At 43.3% G+C, this 21,620-nt stretch overlaps 1 protein-coding gene across 4 annotated transcripts in view; it reads left to right on the top strand.

The window, feature by feature from the left end:
* Positions 1–21,620, top strand: part of OSTN (osteocrin) — an 80,485-nt gene that overhangs the window by 11,608 nt on the left and 47,257 nt on the right. Inside the window, exon 1 of one of the 4 annotated variants that reach the window (XM_014265469.3) lies at positions 10,946–11,136. The exons of 1 other annotated variant lie outside the window; for it this stretch is intronic. In XM_014265469.3, the coding sequence (XP_014120944.1) occupies positions 11,122–11,136 (15 nt within the window). In that variant the 5' untranslated portion in view covers positions 10,946–11,121. Of the gene's footprint in view, positions 1–10,945; positions 11,137–16,511; positions 16,563–20,609; positions 20,863–21,620 lie in introns of those variants that run through there. 2 more of the 4 variants (XM_074547212.1, XM_074547216.1) reach the window with 2 other exon arrangements.

The raw sequence follows: 21,620 nt of genomic DNA, 5'->3' as shown, positions 1-21,620 counted from the left end.
GCTGAGTTAGGAGAAGCTTTCCTGACTGAAGTTAGAAGTTGTTATGCTGAGGCAGACCTGTAACTTAGTAGGAGCAGTTATTAGCTTGGTGCCAGGTAGAAGTTGGGTAGCAATGATCATAGTTTTCTGAGCACCTTTTTGCTCTGGAGTTGGCCAAAGAGGGGAAAAAATTCTAAGCAAAACTCCCAGTGCCAATGAATGAGACCAACAAATATAGATCAAAGGCAGAGGCATTCTGCAGTGAGTCCCTGCAAACTGAAAACCTCTGTTCTCTGCATGAACACCATGTTCCTGCTTGAGTGTGAGGAGCTTCTTTGCTGCGTGTTGGTAAAATGACTTGTTCCTTCGTGCAGGAGCTGCAACACCTGCGGCTTTATACTCAAAAGCTTATTTCTTTGTCAGAGAGGCCTTGACATCACTCTGGATGAGCTCTGTAGGTGTTTCCCCATATAGAATTCAGTGATATTTCCCCATCTGCTAATTTATTTTGGCTTCCCAGCTGCAGCTGGGGCCCGAGTCCTGATGCTGCTGTTTCATACCCATTGCTGCTCCCTCTCCTGCTGGATGCAGCTGCAGCCATTAGGGTGACTTTGCATCCCCCTGCACGCCATGTGCCTGATCCTCACCTTACAAAAGTACTGTTTAGAGGGCTCTGAACCTTCTGAACAAACTGGCCTGGCAGGGGGACTTTCAGCTTCCCTTCCTTTATGGGCACAGCAGCCTGTGTTTGTAAACAGAGCCTTAGAGGAGTAGTGGGAGCCACTGGAGGACTGTCAGCTGGTTAATTGGATGTCAGCTCCCTGCTGGGGACGGGCTAATGAGTCATCCTGCAGAAGGGGAATGGCCTTGGGAGAAAGGCAAGGAATTGGACAGCAATAATCACATCCACAGAGGAGCCCAGAGCCCACCTGTTGGGATGAAGGCAGAGCAGCATTTGGGGACACAGGGCTCCCCTGTTTGGATTTTGTTAAACAGAGATTAAGCAGGCTCTGGATTTGTAAAGTTGAGATATTATTGCCGGAGCATGTGTTAAACAAGTGCTTGTGTGCATGGGCAGTGATCTAATATCTAATATAAATACTTGCAGTTTATAAGTTTTAGTGGCCTATGTTTTTAGAAAAATACCTAAGGAAAGAAATAAAAATAATGTTAATGGGTAGTTTAATGCAGGAAATGTTGAGAGAATCATACAAGGAACAATGAAATAACTTCTTCAAATTAGTAATTTTATTTTTTCTTTTGAAAACATAAGTCAAAGATACTCTTTGCTGAAAACTGTCTTGTAAAACAGTGATTTTTTTTCCATGAGAGCCTATTGTTAACAGAAGTTTTTTGATGTTAGTGTTGTGTACATAAGTTCACTTTATTCCAAAGAACATCTTGATTTGAAAATATTTATCAGTGTAGTTACATGAATAAGCAGAGGGATTTTATCTCTTTCAAGAGGGGAAACACAAATGAGAAAGATTGGATATTGCTATTAAGTCCTTAAATAAGGGTGTGTGTTCCCATTTAAAACTATTTTTGCCAAAGAAAAAGTTAATAAGAGTGAAATGGGTAGACACGCAAAGGAAGGTAATATAAAGATTAAAAGAATTTTTAAAAAGATAGCTGTAAGAAATCCTGGTGAGTCATCATGTCTCTCTGTATGCTCTAAAACGAGCGCCCCTTTAGCTGAGCTGTGTCTGATGGGTGTTTACCTGGCCTGCTCTTGAAAACAGAGAAGAATGGAAGATCCCTTGCCAACCAAATCCAGCACGCCACTGTTTTCACTGCAGAGATTTTCCTTGATATTGAATTTGTGGTAACTTAAGTTCATTGCTTTGTGTCTTGCACTCCTTGAGCATAAAATAAATTTACTTACCTCTTTCAGCAGAATTTCCTATATTTGATACCTTTCTTAAATCTTCTTCAGAGGAAACACCACATTTTTCTTCTTCTTTCATGGTATCCAAATCACTAATTGTTCTACTGTGTATATTTGCTATTTATTATTTGCTGAGCAACCAAGAGAAGATGGGGGAGGAGGAAAGGTGAGACTGGGCCCTGCTGCAAAGAGAGTTTGCTACCCAGGAGAACCTTTTGTAGGTAGGAGCCACCTGCTAACTGGAGTGTCAGGGGAATGGAATCAGTGCTGGAATAGCCAAGCCAGAGTTGTCATCCTGAGGTCTGAGCACATCTCAGCTGTGAGTGGCAAACGCTCACAAGCACTGAGCTCCCTGGTCCTGGTGCAGCTCATGGCCGTAGCACCAGGAAGACCTGAATGCCTCAGTGCCCCCAAGTCATTCAAAAATGGATGTTCATGGGGCAGACAGCCAGCAGAGTAAAGGAGGAATTGGCTTCCATCCCAATTTATGCAGTATTCTGGTTTTTATCAGGGCTTCTCTGAGGTTTTCTTTATAGACAAAAAAGCAAATGGACAAAGCAGTGTTTCCCCTGCTCTGCTTTCACCTGTAGTGTCCAGACCTGGTCTGAAATGATTGAGGAAAAAAATTTGGTTTGCAAAATTGCTTAAATATTGCATAGTGGCCTGGAACTGGGGCCTTCATGGATAGGGAAACTCTTCTTTTGAAGGCTGTGGATCCCTTACTAGTGGTGACATTCACAGCAGCTCCTGTTTACCCTGGTCTCCCACTTGTGCCTTTTAGAAGGGTGGCTGTTTTGGAGATAAAGGTTTCTAATGAGCCAGGATGTGCAAGAAAAAAAACCAAAACAAAAAACAACTTGCAGAGAGCTGTAGGGACAGTGTGGTTCCAGTTACCAAGGGAGGATGAAGTGCTGTATCACGTCCTTCCACGTGGACAGCCTGGCATATTCACCTGGCTGCTGCTTCTGCTAGATCTGATCTGTGGAGTAAAACCAAAAGGCTGTCAATCCTGCACCAAATTAAAACAGAATCATGAGAATTAACATGCTTTATAAATGCAGGTCAAGCACACTATAAGCACATTGTAATTATAGTCAGCTGCCTGGCTGCTGCAACCCAGTAGCCTGGGCTTAAGAATTGACTATACAATTAATAGGAGCTTATATTAAAGGCATTAGTAGAGTTACAAAAGCTTTGTAACAAGAGTGTGACCCAGCCTTGGACAGAGACAATGAGGGTTTGTGTTCTATAATTAACACACACAAAACCTCCCCATTAACTTGACAGTTTTCAATTTGCCTTTTAAAGAACTGAGCAGTGCAAAGCACCCTCAGCCCATCAGAGATGGGAGCTGTACAGTCAGTATGGAGGTTTTGGGATCTCAGTGCTGTCTTTCTTTGGTCAGTAATAGCTGGTAAGCTGAGATACCTCATGAAGTAACTTATATACAAGGGGAAACTCTGCCCCCACACTGAGTGCCAGGACCAACAGGCAGCTCCTACCAGCCTCTGAAGAGATGAACCTCCTTTTTTCTTCCTTGCTCACCTGAAACAAGTGGTTCTCAGTGCAGAGAAATATTTTGACCTGTTGCAAGGCCTGATGGTTAAAGGAGAGAAGCAAATGCAGTAAGGAAGGATTTTTTTCATATATGAACTGAAGTATTGGAAGAAATCTCACTTTGAATTCAAGACCAGTATGTCAGTATTTGTGATCTGTGACAGCTGGAATCTTTGAGGTCACACTTCAGGTCCAGGATAGAAGTGGAGAAGGTTGTGGGATTAAAGATAAAGAGCTAGAGAGGTGTGTGTAGGAACAAATATATGTAGAATATCTGAACTTGAAGAAAGGCAGAAAAACAGAACTTGGAGACTAATGGAAAAACCCTTTTGAGGGAAAGAATATTCAGCATCAGTTTATTTGCTTTGAATCCCATATGCATCTTGAAATTCAGATGATGCTTAACACAGAGTCTTTTTGGACAATTACCTGTGTGACCATGATAGAGTCTGATGGTTAAGGAAGAGGAAAAGGATTAGTGTTCACCTTCAGCTCATGTGTAAGTGTGCTAATTAGCTCCAGAGGTGCTCTGCTCAGGAGATTTGCATCCCTAGTGCTGCTGGTCTTTGGGACAGGGCTGGCAGTGTGTGCAGAGCCAGTGAAGGACATGGGGTTGCCCTGCAGTTGCTGAGGTTCAAGGAATGCTCAGATCTACTCCATTCTTCCACTAAAGACTGAGGTCTTGCATGTTTCTCTAGGAGTCTGTGATAAGTTTCTTTAACACTAAGCAGGACTTAAGAGAGGAGAGGTGGCTGAGATCAAGTGAAATGCATGAGAGGGTCTTTCTGTGCTTGGACAACACCTCTGAAACTTGGTGGGCAGGTACGGAGACGATCCAGAGAGCAGCATGCAGTGTTTCTGCCCAGCCATTGACTCTCAATTTCTCCTATTTGCTGGATGCAAAATACTGTCAGTTTCTGACTAAAGGTCATGGGAGAACCTCTCTTAAGACTTTTTTTCACATTAGGTTGACCTGTTCTTCCCTTTAAGGTTTGGTTTACATCTTATACCCCTCCAAAGCTCACCTGTATTCCCAAGATAAACTCTTCTCTGTCATTTTTGCTGTCATCCTACAGTTTTGGAGAACAGGCATTAATCTAGAGAAATATAATTTCTGTTAAAACTTTCCTGATGTCTGACTTTGTACATGGACCTAAATAGCATTCTAGTGTTTACCTGAGACAAGGTGCAGCTTTCCTATTTAAAAAAGCAATCCTCTTTTTCACTCACTTTTTGACATTTTGCTATTTTCAGAAAAAAATTGTTTCCAAATGGTCTCAAAGAATATCAGTCATTGCATAAAAATAATTTTGTATTGCTTGCCTTCTCTTCTTTTAACTATGCAGTCTGTGCTGGGGCTTTGTATAAAGCACACATTGCTGGTGGGCCCTGGCTTTCCTGTAGTGCCCTAATATGTAATACAAATGACATCTGTCATGTTTGATTTGTTCTGGTGCTTAAGTTTGGGGAAGAATAGCTCTCACTTGTGACGGGAGGTTTTGAGTCTCTCCCTCTGAGTTGAACTGCCTTGCAATTTGTTATGGTCAGTAAAGAGGGCTGCTTTTTGCTGAGGCTAAAATAAAATCCTGCTAGTGCACTGATCACTAGTAGTAAATACAAAGATAATGCTTCTAGAAGTTCCTGAGCTTGAAATGCCTCATAAGTAGATGAGTATATGGCTGAAGCAGTGCCCTGCTCTTGCACACTTTCTTAGACAACCTCTGCTAGCCACAGCCGAAGACAGGCTGTAGAGCTAAATGGTCCATTGGTGCTGTTAAACCTACATTTTCACAAAGATTATTTGATTTTCATTTACCATTTCTCCTCAACATGAGGGCAGACTGCCCAGCTGTGTGGTGTCATGTTGCTTAAACTGTCCAATAGGTAGTATTTCTTATCCTAAAGTTTGCAGTAGCTGGAGAGTCAACATTATCTGGGGTCGTGCCCAGATAAAAAAAAATGGTTAAAAATAAAGTGCTCCAGCCTAGACAATTGTTTGCTGTCTTATTGTTGTCTTGAATGGTGAAAAAGCTTAGAGCATCAAAATTCTTATTGCGTGACATTTTAAAAATTAAATTAAAAATTTAATTAGATTTCCTGCTTCTTTTGGTGTAGACCTGCAGACCTCCTCCATGTTGCCTCAGTCTGTGTCCATTGGTGCCACCTGGTTCTTGGTTTTCTGTCATGTTGCTCCCTGCCCAGTGTCACAGTCTGTACTTGGGGTGCAAAGCCTTTGTCTTGTGCTGTTCTTATGAGCTGAGGCTTGCCTCATGACTTCTTTCCTTTAAAAAAATTCTTTTCCTTGAACCTTTCAATTTCTGCTAATTCTGTCCTTTGTTTTTTATTATTGGCATAATGAATAATTTTATAAAGTTGTGTGGCAGATGGTTTGCAGGAAACATAAGCAAATAACTTCTCCTTTGCTTATAATGGTAGGGGAAGCAGTGTTTGTCTAGATAAACCCTGCTCAGAGAATAAGTGCAGACACACCAGAGTATATGTTTTTAACATGCATATATGGACACAGGAGTATCCACCCAATCTGCTTTCACACCCTTGTGTGCACTCCTGTTGTGTGCCCTGAGTCCAGATAGATTTCATACACACAGCCTGACCGTCTGATCATTGCTATTATGCTTCAGAGTATGTTTTCAGAAATAATTTCCTGCCACATTCCTGACTGTATTTGTAGGCTGAGTTTATCCTGTTCCCTGCTGCTCCATGATCTGCCCCTAGGTTACTAACAACCCCAACAGACAGCCTGGCTCATGCGACCTGCTGCTTAGGCACAGATTAACTCCCCACCAGCCATATGGGCTACCAACTTCACAAATTCCTCTCCTTTTGCTTTCTGCTCTCAGTAAAGTTAATGGACACTTTGCTGATAAAGAAAACATAAAACTGCAAACCTGTGACCTAATCACCTGGGTTTAACACAATTGGCCCCTCCATCTGCCTTTGCACTGGGATCTGTGCATATAAAGCAGGATCTAGTGCTGAGCATGATGCAGGTTCATCCTGGTGACTTTCCCTTATGGCACAGGTACTTGCTTACAATACAATGGAATTGGACATAGGCACTGTGCATATATTGCACACAGCTAACCATATGTTTTGGTTGGCTTTAGTTAGTAATGGCTCTTGTGGTCATTTCTTAAATGTTTTTAGACTGGCAGACCACATTTCAAGGTGATTTCTCCACTGACTTTGCAAGATACATATTTGGGGAGGAATGCATGAAGGGCCAGAAACACAAAGATTTTATCAGAAAGCTGAACCCTTCAGTGCCGCGAGCTGACTTGAGGATGGCCTTTCTAAGCATTATTTCCTGTCTGGGTCTTAGATGTAGGGTGCCAGGATGCTCAGGGCTGAGTCTCAGCAGTGCTCAAAGCCAGCATTAATGATTGCCAGTGGTGTGCTCTGCCCCAGCCCTGTGCCTGGACCTGTGGTGCCTACGGCTCCTGTCCAGGCTGTCCTGACTGGCTCTGCTTGGGCTTCTTGCCTCCTGGGACATTCCAAAGAGATGGCACCATTAGTCTATGCTCTGGAAAACATGCTGCCCATCTGAGATGCAAGGGGAACTGCCTTAAACCACCTCACCAATCCCTTGCGTCACTGAGACTCTATTATGTTTAAGACTTGGGTTACAGGCATGCTGCAGCCAATCACTTGTGAATTACGTTTTATATTAGTAGTTTGTACCGTACCTTTATCTGCAGTGTGTGTGTTCATGTACAGGTAACCTGATCCCTATAAATATGTCAGATTATCATCTTTATAGCTGTTGATTGGATATTTGGGTTTTTGCTAAAAGTTGGATCCTTAATTTAAACCTCGAGTTAAGACTTGCTTTGCATCTTAGATTGCAGGCATTAGCTTATACAGTCTTTATATTTGTTTGCTAAAGGCCTAAATGGTTATGGAAAGAGGAGGAATTCAGGTAGCCCACTGAATTATATAATTGGTGAAACTGCTGTCACAGTTCCAGCACTCTGTATTTACAAATATGTAGTTTCCTAAATGCTTCTGGAGGGGCTCATTCTTGGAATATTTTGGTGAAAAAGGAATTTAAAGCTTTAAGAAGAATCAAATGAAAAATAAAATATAATATAAACTTTAAAATGGAAATAGATTTTCTTCAATTTTCAGTGACTTAAATACAAAACATGAATATTTTTAGTCTCTTTGACTTTTCCATGTGTATCGCCATAGAAATTCAAAGGTGACTTATTGGACCTGATCCAACACTTTACAGGCTCATCCCTCCTCAAAAATAAAAGGTTTTTGGTTTCTCCAAATTTCTGTCTTTGGAAAGAAGGAAAAAACAAGCCTTCTCAAATTAAAAAGGAACTAAGTGTGACCTCTCCAGTGACAGAATGAAAATTGGTATAGATTGAAAGGAAAGATGCTCAAGTAAAGGTAGTTCTTATTTTCCAAATGATTGAGAGGTGTTAATAAAAAAACTTCTATTATTTGTTTTTAGAAAAAAAAATTTCTTTCCAAATATCCCAGCTTATGGTCACCTTTTTGCTTTCATACTGAACATCTGTAGAGGCAGCTATCATGTGTGAGAAATACTGAAAAAAGTTTGGTAGTTCCACATTAGATGGTGCATTTGACTTGTCTGATGCTTTGGTTCCTGCCTCGAGCTGTAGTTGCTACTTCAGAACCATAAATTTGAAGCCAGAATCCATGCTTTCAAACAAATGGGATTTATAAGTGATTTTTGACATGTGCTGATTATTCTGACGGAATATATGCAATTTTATATGCTGTGTTTTGTAAATGGAACTGCCTTTAATTTATCTGTACAATCAGAGGCAAGTCTTCTGATTTTGTTCAAGTTGGTAACAGAAATGAGATGAAAGGGATGAGCTGGTTTCCATGAAGATTCATTGATTGATTCTTCTGGAAGCGTCACCTGAGGACAGGCAGAGCTATCCCTTATTACTGGGATGCTGGGGAGCTAAATATCTGCGAAAACCCATCCTCATATGCAGGTTCTGTGACACAATGTCATTCTTTCCAGCTGGGTGTATTTAACGGTGTGACTGACCACAACAATCCTGGCTTTTCTCCCCTGAGCTTAGTGGTGAAAATCCCTCATTTTCATCTCAAAACCAGATTGAAGATTTGTGGCGTTATTTGAAATGGCTGGGACTGTCCTTTGACTTGCCTATTGGATCTCACCCCCTTGGATCTGTTCTGGCTGGGGACACAGGGCAGAGGCAGGCCTCAGGGCAAGGCAGGTTGGAAAAGAGAAGTTACAAGGGTCTGTCTTTGGCGACTTCAGGATTTTTACTTACTTCTAAGGTTTGAAATGCCCCTTCATCAATGAGGGAAGTCCAAGGTGCCAGCCCATGGTGTGGCTCTGCAGCCAGAGCAGAGCACCCGGAGCTGGCCAGGAGCAGGAACTCCTTTGGTTATTCCCTGCAGGGCAGTGCATGAGCAGAAGGGGTTGTTGCTGTTTGCTGTGCTCTGCAGGGTTGATGTGCACCCTCATCTAACTGATGCAGGCTCAGAGGAGCAGACACCATGTACAGTTATAAGGTCCTTGCCTCTCTGGTAATACCCATTCATCTTGAGTCCTCTGTCCCATCCTTGTGTAATGAAAATTTCTCAGCAGGATGGTGATTTGTGCTGTGGCCCCAGGTCCTTGGGAGGAGGGGGCAAAAGGGGAGGAAGAGATTTCTATATTAGCAAATACCTTGGAGGTGGATGGAGGATATTTAGGGAGCACGTGCAAGCCGCCATGTGAGCAACAGGGAACCAAAGTCTTAATGAAAACCTTGGGCAGGAGGGTAGGGCTGGCTGCCCTGGACCCTGGCGCTGAGCTCTGCTGCAGACGCCAGCCAGGCCCTGCTGACATAATCCTCTTAGGGAGAGAGAGAGTGGAAACCTTTCCATTTGCTCCGTGTTCTGTTGGGATGCAGTGTTTGCTGTGTCCAGGTCTTCGTTTCTCCCTGTCCTCTGTCTCTGAGGCACAAGGACATCTCAGGAAGGGAGAAGCCCTACAAGTCAAACCCCTCCTCAAATGGACCTGGATGGATTTGGGATGGAGAGCTATGAATAGGTCTGCCTCCCATACATCACTGTGGGCATGGAGTGGCTTTCCTTACAGCCTGCATTGCTGCCTCTGTACATCTCTGCTTTATTCCTGCTGGTTTTCTTCTCCAATGCTAAACCACATTGTTTTTCTCTTGTTGTGGTTGCCTCCTTAAAGATCTCATGTAGAGTCACTCTGCTTTCCACAAGCTGTCTTCTAAAATGTTGGTTTTCTACCTCTTGATTATGGCTTTCTACCTCTTGAGACTAAACGGATGTTGAGATCAATATTGCAGGATACTTCATTGCTGGTACCAAAATTCCAAATCCAACTACCTGTTTTTTATTGTAGGGAAGAAAGCTCTGATCTAGGTCTGAATTTTGCTAATAACAATCTGAAACAAATGTTCTTCGCTTTTTTTAAAGAAGGAACTACAAAACCAGATTTGCCACCACATCTGGAGAGCTTGAGCAGTTCTTCTCTGTAACCACTATGAAACAGGCCCGGAGTGATGTTTGGTGCCTCAAAACTCTCTCAATGGAAAGTGTAATACCCCAAACTCATGGGTAAGGGTTTGGCAATCCTCACTCTAAAAGGACAGGGTTCTGCCTGTTCAGAGAGAAAATCAAACCTTTACACTCTGCTCCTGCTTTGATTAATGTTCTTTATTTTGATCTTTTAAATGTTCTTCCCAGGCTTTGACATTTTGTAGCATTAAATTAAGAGATTTTTACATACCTAACATCTGTGGTGCACCGTCCTCTCACCATTCTGGGAGAAGCTGGCCTTAGACATGTGGGTTTTGGTCTTTGCACTGGCCAGGTCAAGTACAGGAGCAGCATGTTTATTTCAATATTAAGTTGTCAGCAGTTTATACCAATATATTGTAAGGAAAAAGAGGTTCCTGAACATTATTAAGTCTTTAGTTTGGGATTAGGAGGTTTTAAGACAGATTTAATTAAACAGAGCAGGGACACCTTTATGAACCTGAAGTTGGGGTTAATTCACTCCCCTAGTGCTCTATTTCTTGATTATACAAAGATGAAACAAATTCCATGTCCTACCTGGGGAGCCCTGGATGGGAATATGAAGTTTCATCTCCAGACAGTTCAGTGCCCTGTCAGTGAGGCCATGATTAATAACCATGTCAGGGAACTCTTAGTGCTGGAAAGAAATGCACTGGAGCCAGTCTGACAGCAAGCCAGTGCCACACTGGGAGCTCTCATGGAGATTGTGCTGCTGCCTCAATGGGCCTGATAAAAGAGGCCCTTCAGGGCTGCAGCAGGATGGGGGAAGAGCAAAGTGGGGTCCAGAAGTTGTCAGGAGGTCATGATTAATGGAAGCAGAGACAGACAAATTTAAATAAGCACCTTTGTGCTTGGCATCTCTTGGACTGTGATGAGCTCCTTTTCAATGAGTCAGATGTAATTGGAGCTCGCCCCAACTGCCACTGCCACAGTAACCAAGTACAAACAAATCCTCAGAGCTGTCTTGAGTTTCTGATGGATTTTCACTGGATGCTTCCCACCTTTGCTTATTTGTGGCCCCCATGTCTCAGTGTTAAAGTGGCATGAGATTTGCAGAGGAGAACTGTGACAGTCTGTGTTTCACCTGCAGAGCTTTTCATCTTTAAATCTCTATTCATACAGACATGGACCTGACATTGGTGAGTTTCCTGCTAGATGCATAATAAAAAAAACAGGCATGAGTGTATTTTGTTAGGAGAAATGAATGAATATCTGGGGATATTGCAATGAATTAGGTTTTGTAGAATCAAGTGTTTGCAGAGCTCAAAACCCAAAAGGGACCACCTTGCCTCTGACACCATATAGCTCTGTCAGTTCTCTTAGTTCTCTCTACACTGGGGTTTTGTATGAGGTTAAAATATCCTTTTCCAAAAGGCACCTGCCCTGATTTTGAAGTACTAGAGGACAGTGTCACTGTGTGAGGGACAGTGCCATTGTGTGTGAAACAGTTCCAGTGTTTAACTGCTGGTGTTATTTCAAGTCCTCCCCTTCTTTCCATTGTGAATAGTGGCTTCCAACTATTGAATGAAAAGTCCTTTATGCCTGGAACTGGAAACATGCTCACATGTTGGTCTCATGCTATTCTTGTGTTGGACTGAACAGACAAAAAAGATGTTTCTCAATCCAAATACACCACAAGTGTTGGACAAGACCAGGGAAAAGCTGGTTCCCTGTTCTGTAGTTTCATTCCTCTATATGAAATGTACAGCTATCAGCTCTCTTTAATTACAAAAAAAATAGCTTCAAATCCTAAATTTTTTGTGTGAACCAAAAACAGATGAACCTGCAGACCATGTTCCTGTGTCCTTTGCAGATACTTTCTCATTTCTTATTCCAAGCATCTGTATGAATTTGATGGGAGTTCCTGCTGTGGGCAATCACAGCTGAGCACTGAGTCAAGGATACAAATGAAGTCCAGACTTTTAAAATGTTATTTCAGAAGTCTTGTATAGTTAATGCACTAAAAGCCTAACAGTCTTTTTTTTTTTTTCTTTTTTGCAGTCAGGCCAGTTTATACACACAGTATTTGGGGAAAATTTAAAGCAGGAAACAATCAGGATTTGGCTGTGTCTGGTATTCTGAATGCATCTTGGTACGGACTTGATTTTCTCACTGGGCCTTTTAAAATTGTTTTGTACTGTTTCTGGAATGCCAAACAACGATGTTGTAGCACTGTTCACATGCAGATCTGGACTGGGGCCCTCCAGACAGTTAAGGAAGGGCAATAATGCCACCTTATGTCCTGATTTGTCACTGCCGAGCCAAGTGCTTGGTTCAAGTCAGACACGTTCTGAGCAAGGAATGCTGTGTGCTGAGGCACCCCTGCTTTTGGAGTTATTGCCACAAGGCCAGAAAGAATCTGAGGTGACTGGTGTTTTGGTAGAAAATTGGCTCTTATTTCACATGAGTTTGGGAGCATGAAAGTGTGGGTAAAATAAAGATAATTTAGCCCCAAAGTGCTAACATCAAAACCTGTGAACATAATGCTGCAAGATTTCAAACCTATAAATATTTACATGAAATGCTTCCTGAGTTTTTAACTTGCACTATGAATTTAAAAGATTTTGAAGATAAATGACACTAAAAGTGGAGCTGCATTGGAAATAGACATTTACAGGCAGTAGGCTTCTCTTTGCTTTTGACTGTTGCATGTTTTCTACAAAAATTTGATTTTTTTAGAAAATATAATTATCTGAAACTTAGCAGGACTGTATTTCATGAAATTAGTTCCAGTAGTAGGAGCTAATTGAGCATCGATATTGCCAGATTCAAAATTAACATTTAATAAGGGTCTCTGATTATTTGTTTGTAGTCCCAGTCATTTGGAGATGAAAAAGTGTGGTTTAAGAATTAAGGAATACAGTGTTTTCACTGAGTTTCTAGTTGAGAATGATGTGGAGGGCAATCTGCTGGAAAACCATTACTATTTTTCTCACATAAAGGGAACATAGTCCTGCCAAGGGGATGTTGTTGAAGTCATTGGCACTTACTGAAAGAGGCAGAATTGAATATGATGCTCTCAGAAAATAGGTGGGCAAATAAAGCTCCTTCAGGTATAAGGCAAGACTATTCTTCCCAAAACAGACTTCCTGCCCTTTGGTACAAATGTTTTCTCCATGTTATTAATTTTCTGTTGGGAAGTTGTTCTGCTGCTCCAAACACAGGCCCACTCAGGGAGTAAACAGGTTTAGAACATGATGCAATATAAGCCAGTAGAAGTACAAAGAGCCTAATGCTTAGGGGTGCCAGAAGGCCATAGCTGCAATTTTGCATGCATGGGGCTTGCAGAAAGTATGAATTTGATAAAATTCTGTACAAGTGTTGAGAGCAGACGTGATCACACTGGATCATGGCAGAGGAACTTGTGCAAGGGTTGGTGACCTTCAGAAAGGAGAGATTTCCTGTAAGGCAACAAGTTCAGTCTCACCAGGGGACAGATGTGTGCTTACCTGCTGCACATGTTGACACACGTGTAGGAATTTGCTACAGTAGATCTTATTTTTGATAAGTTGATGAATTCACAGCTTTAGTGATAAAGTGAATGTTGTGGCATGAGTCAGCTGAATGCCTAGAGTGATTTTCTGGAATTGAAAATTTATACAGGACCCTTAACTCAGCAGAACTTCAGAGCAACCAAAGCTGTACTTCCAGTTACAGGTGCCCACCCTTCTTTCTCTCTTCCTGTTTTCTGGGGCCAGCATGCCTGATATCCCACTGCCCACATAGTCCTTTTCTGCAGAAATGAGTATTTAATTTCTCTCAGCCAAAGGAAAAACCCCAAAAAAGCAAGCACAACCCAGGTTTTGATCTTCCTGTTACTACAGCATGGATTTGTTTTCCTTCATGCATGGATCGCATGGTGGGGGGTTGCCGTTGTCTAAGCAACTTCTCTGGGATGGAATCCTTTAGAAAGAAAGGAAAAGAATCCACTTACTCTCCTGCTTTTGTAATCTCATTCCAGGGTTTTGGCATCATCTCCCTGTGTATCTGTTGTGCAGATTAGAGAACATTTTACTCTGCCTTTGCTATCTTTATGCCCTTATGGGTTCCTTTGTACGTAACACCTCCTCCTTGGATCAAGTTCATTTCATTTGCTTTCCTCCTGAACCCTTATCTCCTTGGTTAAATAGAGTGCTGAAATAGTTGGCAGACTTTGAGCATCTTTAATTATCATTAGCAAATTGTTGAGAACACAGCAGACAATTGACAGTCTGGTCTTCAGAGTGCCATTAAAAGAGATTAGAAAAGACTGTTTGTGTGCGTTGTACAAATTTGTTTGTTTTCTAGCCCTGAGAGTATAATGGAAATATCCCAGCCAGACTGAGCTGTTGCTGTGGCACCAGTCAAAGCCTGGGACATACGAGTGAGGCATTGTTGTTCTGGGTTACCCAGGACCTCTGGGTTACTGAGCCTGGCCCTTCTGAGCAGAAGGCTTGCAGGGCAAAATGAAATCCCAGTGCAGACTGACTGCTGCCCCTCCTCAGCTTGCTGGGCAATGTCTGTCTACATGGCACTTGCAAGAGGATTATGATGCCACTTGTATATAATGACATCACTTAATTATATAAATTGGTACTGTAAAGGGTGATTATTTCAAATACATAAATGTATAGAAAATATAAGTAAAAATGCTTTAGTTAAGAATAAAACAGAAAAAAATTACAGTTTCTAACATTGTCAAGGGAAGTTTGAGTTGGAGGTAACAAGTGCTCAGCCCGTTCTCTGATGTGCAGGAGGTTAGGACTGTTTAAGTGTTTATTTTGTCTAACATATACAGGAATTCTCATTTTACATGTGCAAGAACTCCTCTAAACTTTTTTTGTTACTAATGCCTTATGCTTGGGGAGTTTCCCAGGATAAACCTCCCCAGCACCAGAGTGTATAGACAGTGTGGTGAAACAAGGGTCAGAAGGATGAGGCTCTGCTGCTGGCCATGGGTCTCCTGGCTCAGTTTAAATTACTGTAGAAAGCTTTCTTGGTTATGTGTGTCCAACAGGAGACATGCTGAAAACAGCCTTCACACTTTGCAGAAATTCATCTGGCTTTTCCCTTTTTGTTACCAGTGTGTTTCTCACAATGAATTTGTCACTTCATTTTTGCAGTCACACATGAGTTTGAAATATTGAAGTGGAACTTAACAAAATGTCTTAGATTTCTCACTTTCATCAAAATTCTGAGTGGTTGCATTTCAAATCAGTGATACTTTCTCTCAGGTTTCCTTGGAAATATGCAGACCTCTAGGAAACACTTACAAATGTGCCAACTTCAAGCTTCTCAAGAAATCTGGTGGGGTTGATATGATTTCTCACACTGTTTTGCTGACAGATTCACAGTTATCATGGTTGTGTGGATATCACTGTCCAAGCTCTGCACAGGTGGATATTGTAGTCTAAGGTGGAATTAGGAAGTGTCTGGAGAAGGATTCCAGCTGCTCTGTGGAATATGCTCTGGGATCTCTGATGCTGAGTTTTGCTCAGTCACAGCTCATCCTATGAGACAGCTTGGATATGCCAGAGATATGGTTCTGATTTCCCCACCTGTGGAGTGTTAAACACAGTTTTTAACAGAGAGGAGCTGAGAATTTTGCAGGCCCTGCAAACCACCAAGTGATCATGTCCATCACTGCCTGTTTTTTCAAATAGCTCCTGAAAGACATTCCATGTTAGAGACTGGGGCCTCCTTGTAGGGACTAAAGTTGGACTTGTGTTCAAGGGAAGACTGGAAAAGTTCAGAAAGGAGAAATCCAGCCAGGGTTACCAAACAATAAAAATGCCTCTGACTTGAGAAGTTTCTGGGCTGAAAACAGTTGGAGAATGGAGGAATTTAAGGGAGAAGTATCACACATCTGTGTGCTCTGTCTAGCTACTGAGGCCATTGTTGAGGCTGCTGTCTTAGGGAGGTGTTCACTCTGATCCAATGCAGCAAATGCTGTTTCTATATAAAACTTTCTATTAACATAATTTTCTCCTAGCCTTATATTCCAGTCTTAGTGAGTACTGAATTCTCAGATAATTTGGGTGTTTGGGAATTAATTTATTATTGGGAATTATTTTCATCCAGAGCTGATAGATGGAACCCTTTGAAGCTACAGACCACTGGCATAGAAGGGAATCTAGACTTCTTGCAAAGATTTCACTTCCTATAAAAGTACTGTACTGCTGCAGAAAATAAAGTTTATACTTGGGGGGCAAAATTAATGGGACACTTTCCTGTGTAGCTGCTATGCTCCAAGGGAAGCTCCTGTGTGACTCCTACAGAAGAAGTGGACAAAGTTGCTGTCTGCAGCTCTGTGTGGCAGAAGGGCAGCAGGTAACAAATGCTGAGCATTCCTTTCATCCACTTTTCCAGCCTGATATTAGTTATTCCACTGTTAAGCCAGATTAGGATGTGTGTGTAGCTATTGCAGTGACAGAGATGAGGGCACGTTTCCCCTCTGCTGACCTGCTGTGCAGGCAGGGACTCCAGCTGGAGATCTGAGCAGCTGCTGGCCTGTGTGTGCTTGCTGTCCCCTGGGAAACCACACTGAGGGATGGTGGAGTGGCTTGACGAGACAATAACAACACAGGTTAGAATATTCTGATTTTTCAGTCATGTCATGGTTGACTTTGGCAGAGAAACTGTAACTGTCAAAGTAAGCTTCAGAGATGGGAAGAAGCTCAACCCAAACAGGTTGAGAAGTGAGTTTTTGTCCCTCCCTGCAGGCCTTTAGCCCATTGCTGCAGCATGTTTTTGCCCACACCCTGGTGGAGCAGTGTCTGTTTTCACGTGGCACTGCACGTGATGCAGTTCTTTGGTTCTTCCTCCTTTTGACCCCCTAATCAATTTTTTCCACTTTCATTTGGGAAGAAACAAAAGGTTTGGTGGGGAGAGAGAAGCAATTCCCTTTTAATTGCTTGTTTGTCCTTGTCTGTTCTCCCATCTTTTCAGATTTCTCAGAGCAGGGTTGGGAGTGTTTTGTCTCTTTATTTTCTCTGGTACCGATGGAGAAGAATGACATTTTCTGCTTGGATAGAAACCAATCACTTCCCCAGACCCCCTTGAAAAACCTTAATTTGCTCAACTAGTCAGTATTCCATCTTCGTTAAAAAGTCCCAGACTGGAATTTGGATTTAATCCTTTGACTCACATTTTTCCTTCTCTCCTTTGCCTTCCACATTCCCACTCCTTCCCAAAGTACTTTCCTCACCACATTTTTTCATTGCTGTGCACTCAAGTAACCCTTAGCTTAGGAGGGAAAAGGACAGAAAAATACTCCCAAAACAAAAGCAAATAAAAAAGCCCCTCACCAAAGTAAATAAATAAGTAGACAGAAAACAGGCTGCTAGTTCATTTTCTTCTGCTTTTCCCTTAAGGCATGAGGTAATGCCAAACTATTCAGTGTGTGATGCAACTGCCTGATGGACATTCAGCGAATCCCAGCAGTGGCAAAAACAGTTTAACCAAGTGCAAGTTGGCAGTGAGACCAAGTTCTCCAACAAGAGACTATTTAAAGCCACAATGTGATGCATTTTTAACATTTTTATCCAGCACAGGATTTAATTGCTCACTGACAAACCACCTAGACATTTGTGCCTGGGTGTTTGTGACTGGAATTGTTTGCTGTCTGTGGCTTGTTTCAGAGCTATTCAGGCATCAAGCTGCAAGACTGATGCAGGAATGAGAATTTGTTCCCTTAGCGCTAGCTGCCTGAGATGGATCAGGAAGGGTTTTGTGCTCTAGTCATGTCTTGCCTCTTCAGTTTTTCTGTAGTTATTTCTTCCCAGCAACCGTTACCCTTCTGGTGGATGACATAGGAAGGTGTCCTTGGCTATATTAGCTGCACCTAGAAATGAGAACCTGTGGCAGGGAGAGGGTTAAGTGTGTTGCTGAAGGATGTGGAGGTATCTGTGCTGTGGAATGAAGAACAGCCACAGCTCCTGACTCAGAGCCACCAGGATGCCTGGCTGTGCAGGTGAGCTTTGCATCAGGGGCTCAGCTGGCCTGGCAGAGCTCTACAGCTCTCCCTCAGGCTGTGCCCCTGTGGATTATGCTGCTGACACAGCCACTGAAGGCATTTGACCACAGCTCCTCTACATCCATGCACCTTGGTATTCCAAGCACTGAAGCAATGTCACTTTATACCAGGAATGTTACATACACTCCCCATCAGTGGCAAACTGTGATCCTCAATCATTTGTGCATTTCTGTCTTTAATGCTCACCTGGTTCTTGAGGTGGATTTAACCTTACCAATTAAAACCCACTAAAAAGTTTTAATTTAATTTAAAGTGTCTAAAAAATGCATTGCATCAAAGTCAACTCATTGTCACATGGGACTCACAGTATTCACAAACTCTCCTGAGTTGTGGCCTTGCCTGCTGAATGTTTTGACATCTTTGGGCAGAATTAGCTTTGTGTAAGCCAGTGAAGGGTGCTGGAGTTGCACACACAGCCCAGCAGCTTTATTTCATTAGAGCTACCCAGGCAGCTGAACCCTAGCAGTATCTTTTCAGAGCTGTCAGCAGTGAGCTGGTATTTTCTGCAATGAAAGCTCCAGAGTAAGCCATTTGTCTGGGAATCACTGTGTGTTCTGAGTCTCAGTTTCCCCTCTTGCTGAGAGGCAGCAGCCATGGTTGTCCTCCTTTGTGAAGCACTCAAAGGCTGCTGATCCTGGGCTCCCTGCAGGCAGGCACTGCCAGCTCCTGGGAGCTTGCTGCAGGTACTGATCATTTGAGTATATGGGAGACAGGAGGAGAGCCCAAGTAATTCCAGAAATTCCCACTCTCTGTAGCCTCCCTCCCATCACAGCACAGCTTTGGGTATGATTTGCGTAAGTATTAACAAATGAGCCAATGCAGAGCACTTAAATAATTGGTCTGGTTGCATTGTTGAATGCCTTGAACCTCCTAGGCTTTCTTATTATTATTCTTTTTTTTTTAACCCTTTTCAATCAAGGCAAGCTGTTAAATGTGGTGACTGTGTTGACATTGCACAATATAGAACCACCAGCTCCCGAGTCAGATCCTTTTGCTGCCCTTGCATGAGAAGTCACTACAGAAACACTTTGCTGGGACATGGCACTTGATGCCATCTCACTGCATGGCAGGAGTCCAGGCCAGCACCCAGGAGTGAGTCCATGTGTGAGATTAGTTTAATCCTCTCTCAGAATCCTGTGATGGGGAGGGGAAGGACAATGACCCAGTGCCAGCGTTTATTTTGTCCACAGGTTCAGCTTGAATAGGGAGGAGAAGGTGGTGGTGGTGAGGAAAGGAGAGGGGAAAAAACCTTCCTGGAGTTCATTTGGTCTGGAGAGGTGCCAAGCCTGGGGGGGTGACTCACGAATGGGGAGTAAAGAAAAGGAGGGAAAGAAGAGTGGAATGATGATTAGAAATCACAAATGAAAGAATCTTGAAGAGGGGGGTGAAGAAAAAAACAACAACAAAAAAAACTTCTCTGCTTCTCTGAATATGTGTAGAGAGGAATAAAAAATTCCGTGCCTTTTCTAAGAGCCCTATTCATTAGCAAATGCACTTGCCCTGCTGCCAAGGAAGAGGAGCACTCTGAACAACCTCCTTGGGAGGCACCTGCTGGCTCAGCCTTGGTGAGAGAAAAATACTGTGTCTGCTGAAGTTTCTCCTGTGTTCATGTTTCTTACAGGGCTCTTTGGTCTCTTATCTCCCACTCCAACCTCACATCACAGCACCCCAGAGATCACTAAGGAGAGCCCCTGCAATCTGCTCTGCAGTGTGGAGTCACAGGGGATTCTCTCTACTGCTTCACCCCTGTCTATTGCTGCCAGTGTGGAGCTATTCCACACAGACCAGGTGTGAAATCCCCTAAATGTACCATCCAAATGTAGGTGGGGCTTCACATCCTGGATGTCCAGGTATGTTTGAATAACCCTCACCCTGTGGTGTGGAACTCTCAGCTGACCTGCCCAGTGGGACAGGCTTGCCTGGTGCCCCATGCCTCAGATCATCTGAGCTCTTCCTTCTTCTGCAGAAACCCTGGATGTGATCAAGCATCCAGGAAAGAGGCACAGGTGCCCCTGGGAGGAAGCAGTGGGGTGTGGGTGGAATGTGCAGCAGATTTTGGAAGCACTTTAAGGGGCTGCTTTACAAGGGGGCTGTTTGTGGCTCTGCCTCTGCCACAGGAGCCTCTTTAAGGGCCAGGAGACATCTGCTCCAGTCTTGACTTTCTTATGGAGCTATTTGATGTGCATTTTACTCATGTTTCTGCTTTGCAGGACAGCTAAGGAATGTTCTGTACACAAGCGCCCATGTACACCATGTGTTGTTTTCTGGACTTAACTGCACTTTATTTTTCCTCTTTTCCATATCCTTCCAGCCACTTCTAGTCCTTTTATTTTAAAAGGGCATTATTTATGTCCTGCTCCTTCCTTTATGCAAAAAGCAGCTTTTAGATGGAACGGCTTTCTCTGCCAATGGGAATATGGGTCGGCCGGGCCGTGTCCGTCTGTCCGTGCGCACGGAGCCCCGCCTACACGGGCCGGGCCGTGTCCGTCTGTCCGTGCGCACGGAGCCCCGCCTACACGGGCCGGGCCGTGTCCGTCTGTCCGTGCGCACGGAGCCCCGCCTACACGGGCCGGGCCGTGTCCGTCTGTCCGTGCGCACGGAGCCCCCTCTCGCGGCGCGGGACGCGCGGAGCGCAGCGCGGCCGGGCACTGCCGGGGGCTTTCGGGGACAGCGATTTGTGTTTTGTCGTTTGGGCTCAGGGGGGAATGGTCCAGCCTGACAGCCCTGGGAAAAGAGCTCCCTCCTCCAGCGAGCAGCTCTGGGAGGAGTCATTTTCACGGCGTCTGAACCCTCTCCTGGCTTTATCCTCTTTGCACTATAAGACACACACTGCTTTCTTTGAAAACATTTTGTGAGTAAAAATAGAAATTAATAGAAAATATATTATCTAAAAAAGTACTGAATAAAGGTAAAATACAACCTACCCCCTGGTCTGGAACCCCAGGGGAGTGCAGATCTCGTTATGTGTGTGTGATTATTTGATTTTTCTTTAAACCAGATGTGATGTTTAGACTGGAATTCAAATCCGGATCTGAATTTCCTCGCAGTTCAGGTTTCTTTTGTTCTGGGACCTCATTTTAATTTGTGGCCAGCCAGAGAGGCAGAAACACATGTTTCCTGGAAGCAGCCTGTGTGATGCTGGATCATTAGGTACCAACATAAATGACTGAAAGGCCACATTTGAGTGCTGAGCAGGTACAGTTACAGTTGTGGAAAGCCTGTACTTTTTATGAGTGCTATGAGGAGTAATTGTTTAATCTAGTAGGGCAGAATAAGTGTATTTGAAAACTAGAAGTGTAATTGATGTAGTCCCTGTTCCTGCAGTTCTCACCTCAGTGTGCCATCAGTCAAAGCAAGCATTAATTTTTACCTGTTCTTTTAAATTATTTTTTACTACTTTCTAACTCATCACCTGGGCTCTCTGAGGGTCTCAGAGCTGTGGGATGAGGTTTAGTGGTGAACTGTCTGATGCAAGAGAGAAGACTGCCTCATTTTCCCCAATCTCCCTTGCTGTGTTCTTTCTGGTACCCACTCTTCACTGGCAGCAGGATCCCATGTATTTCCACTAAGGGGAATGAGGGCTGCAGGAACCATGTAACCCCAAAGAGT

This window comes from Zonotrichia albicollis, chromosome 9 (genome assembly GCF_047830755.1).
Source record: "Zonotrichia albicollis isolate bZonAlb1 chromosome 9, bZonAlb1.hap1, whole genome shotgun sequence".
Classification (NCBI taxonomy): Eukaryota; Metazoa; Chordata; class Aves; order Passeriformes; family Passerellidae; genus Zonotrichia; species Zonotrichia albicollis.
This window is presented reverse-complemented; position numbering and strand designations above follow the sequence as displayed.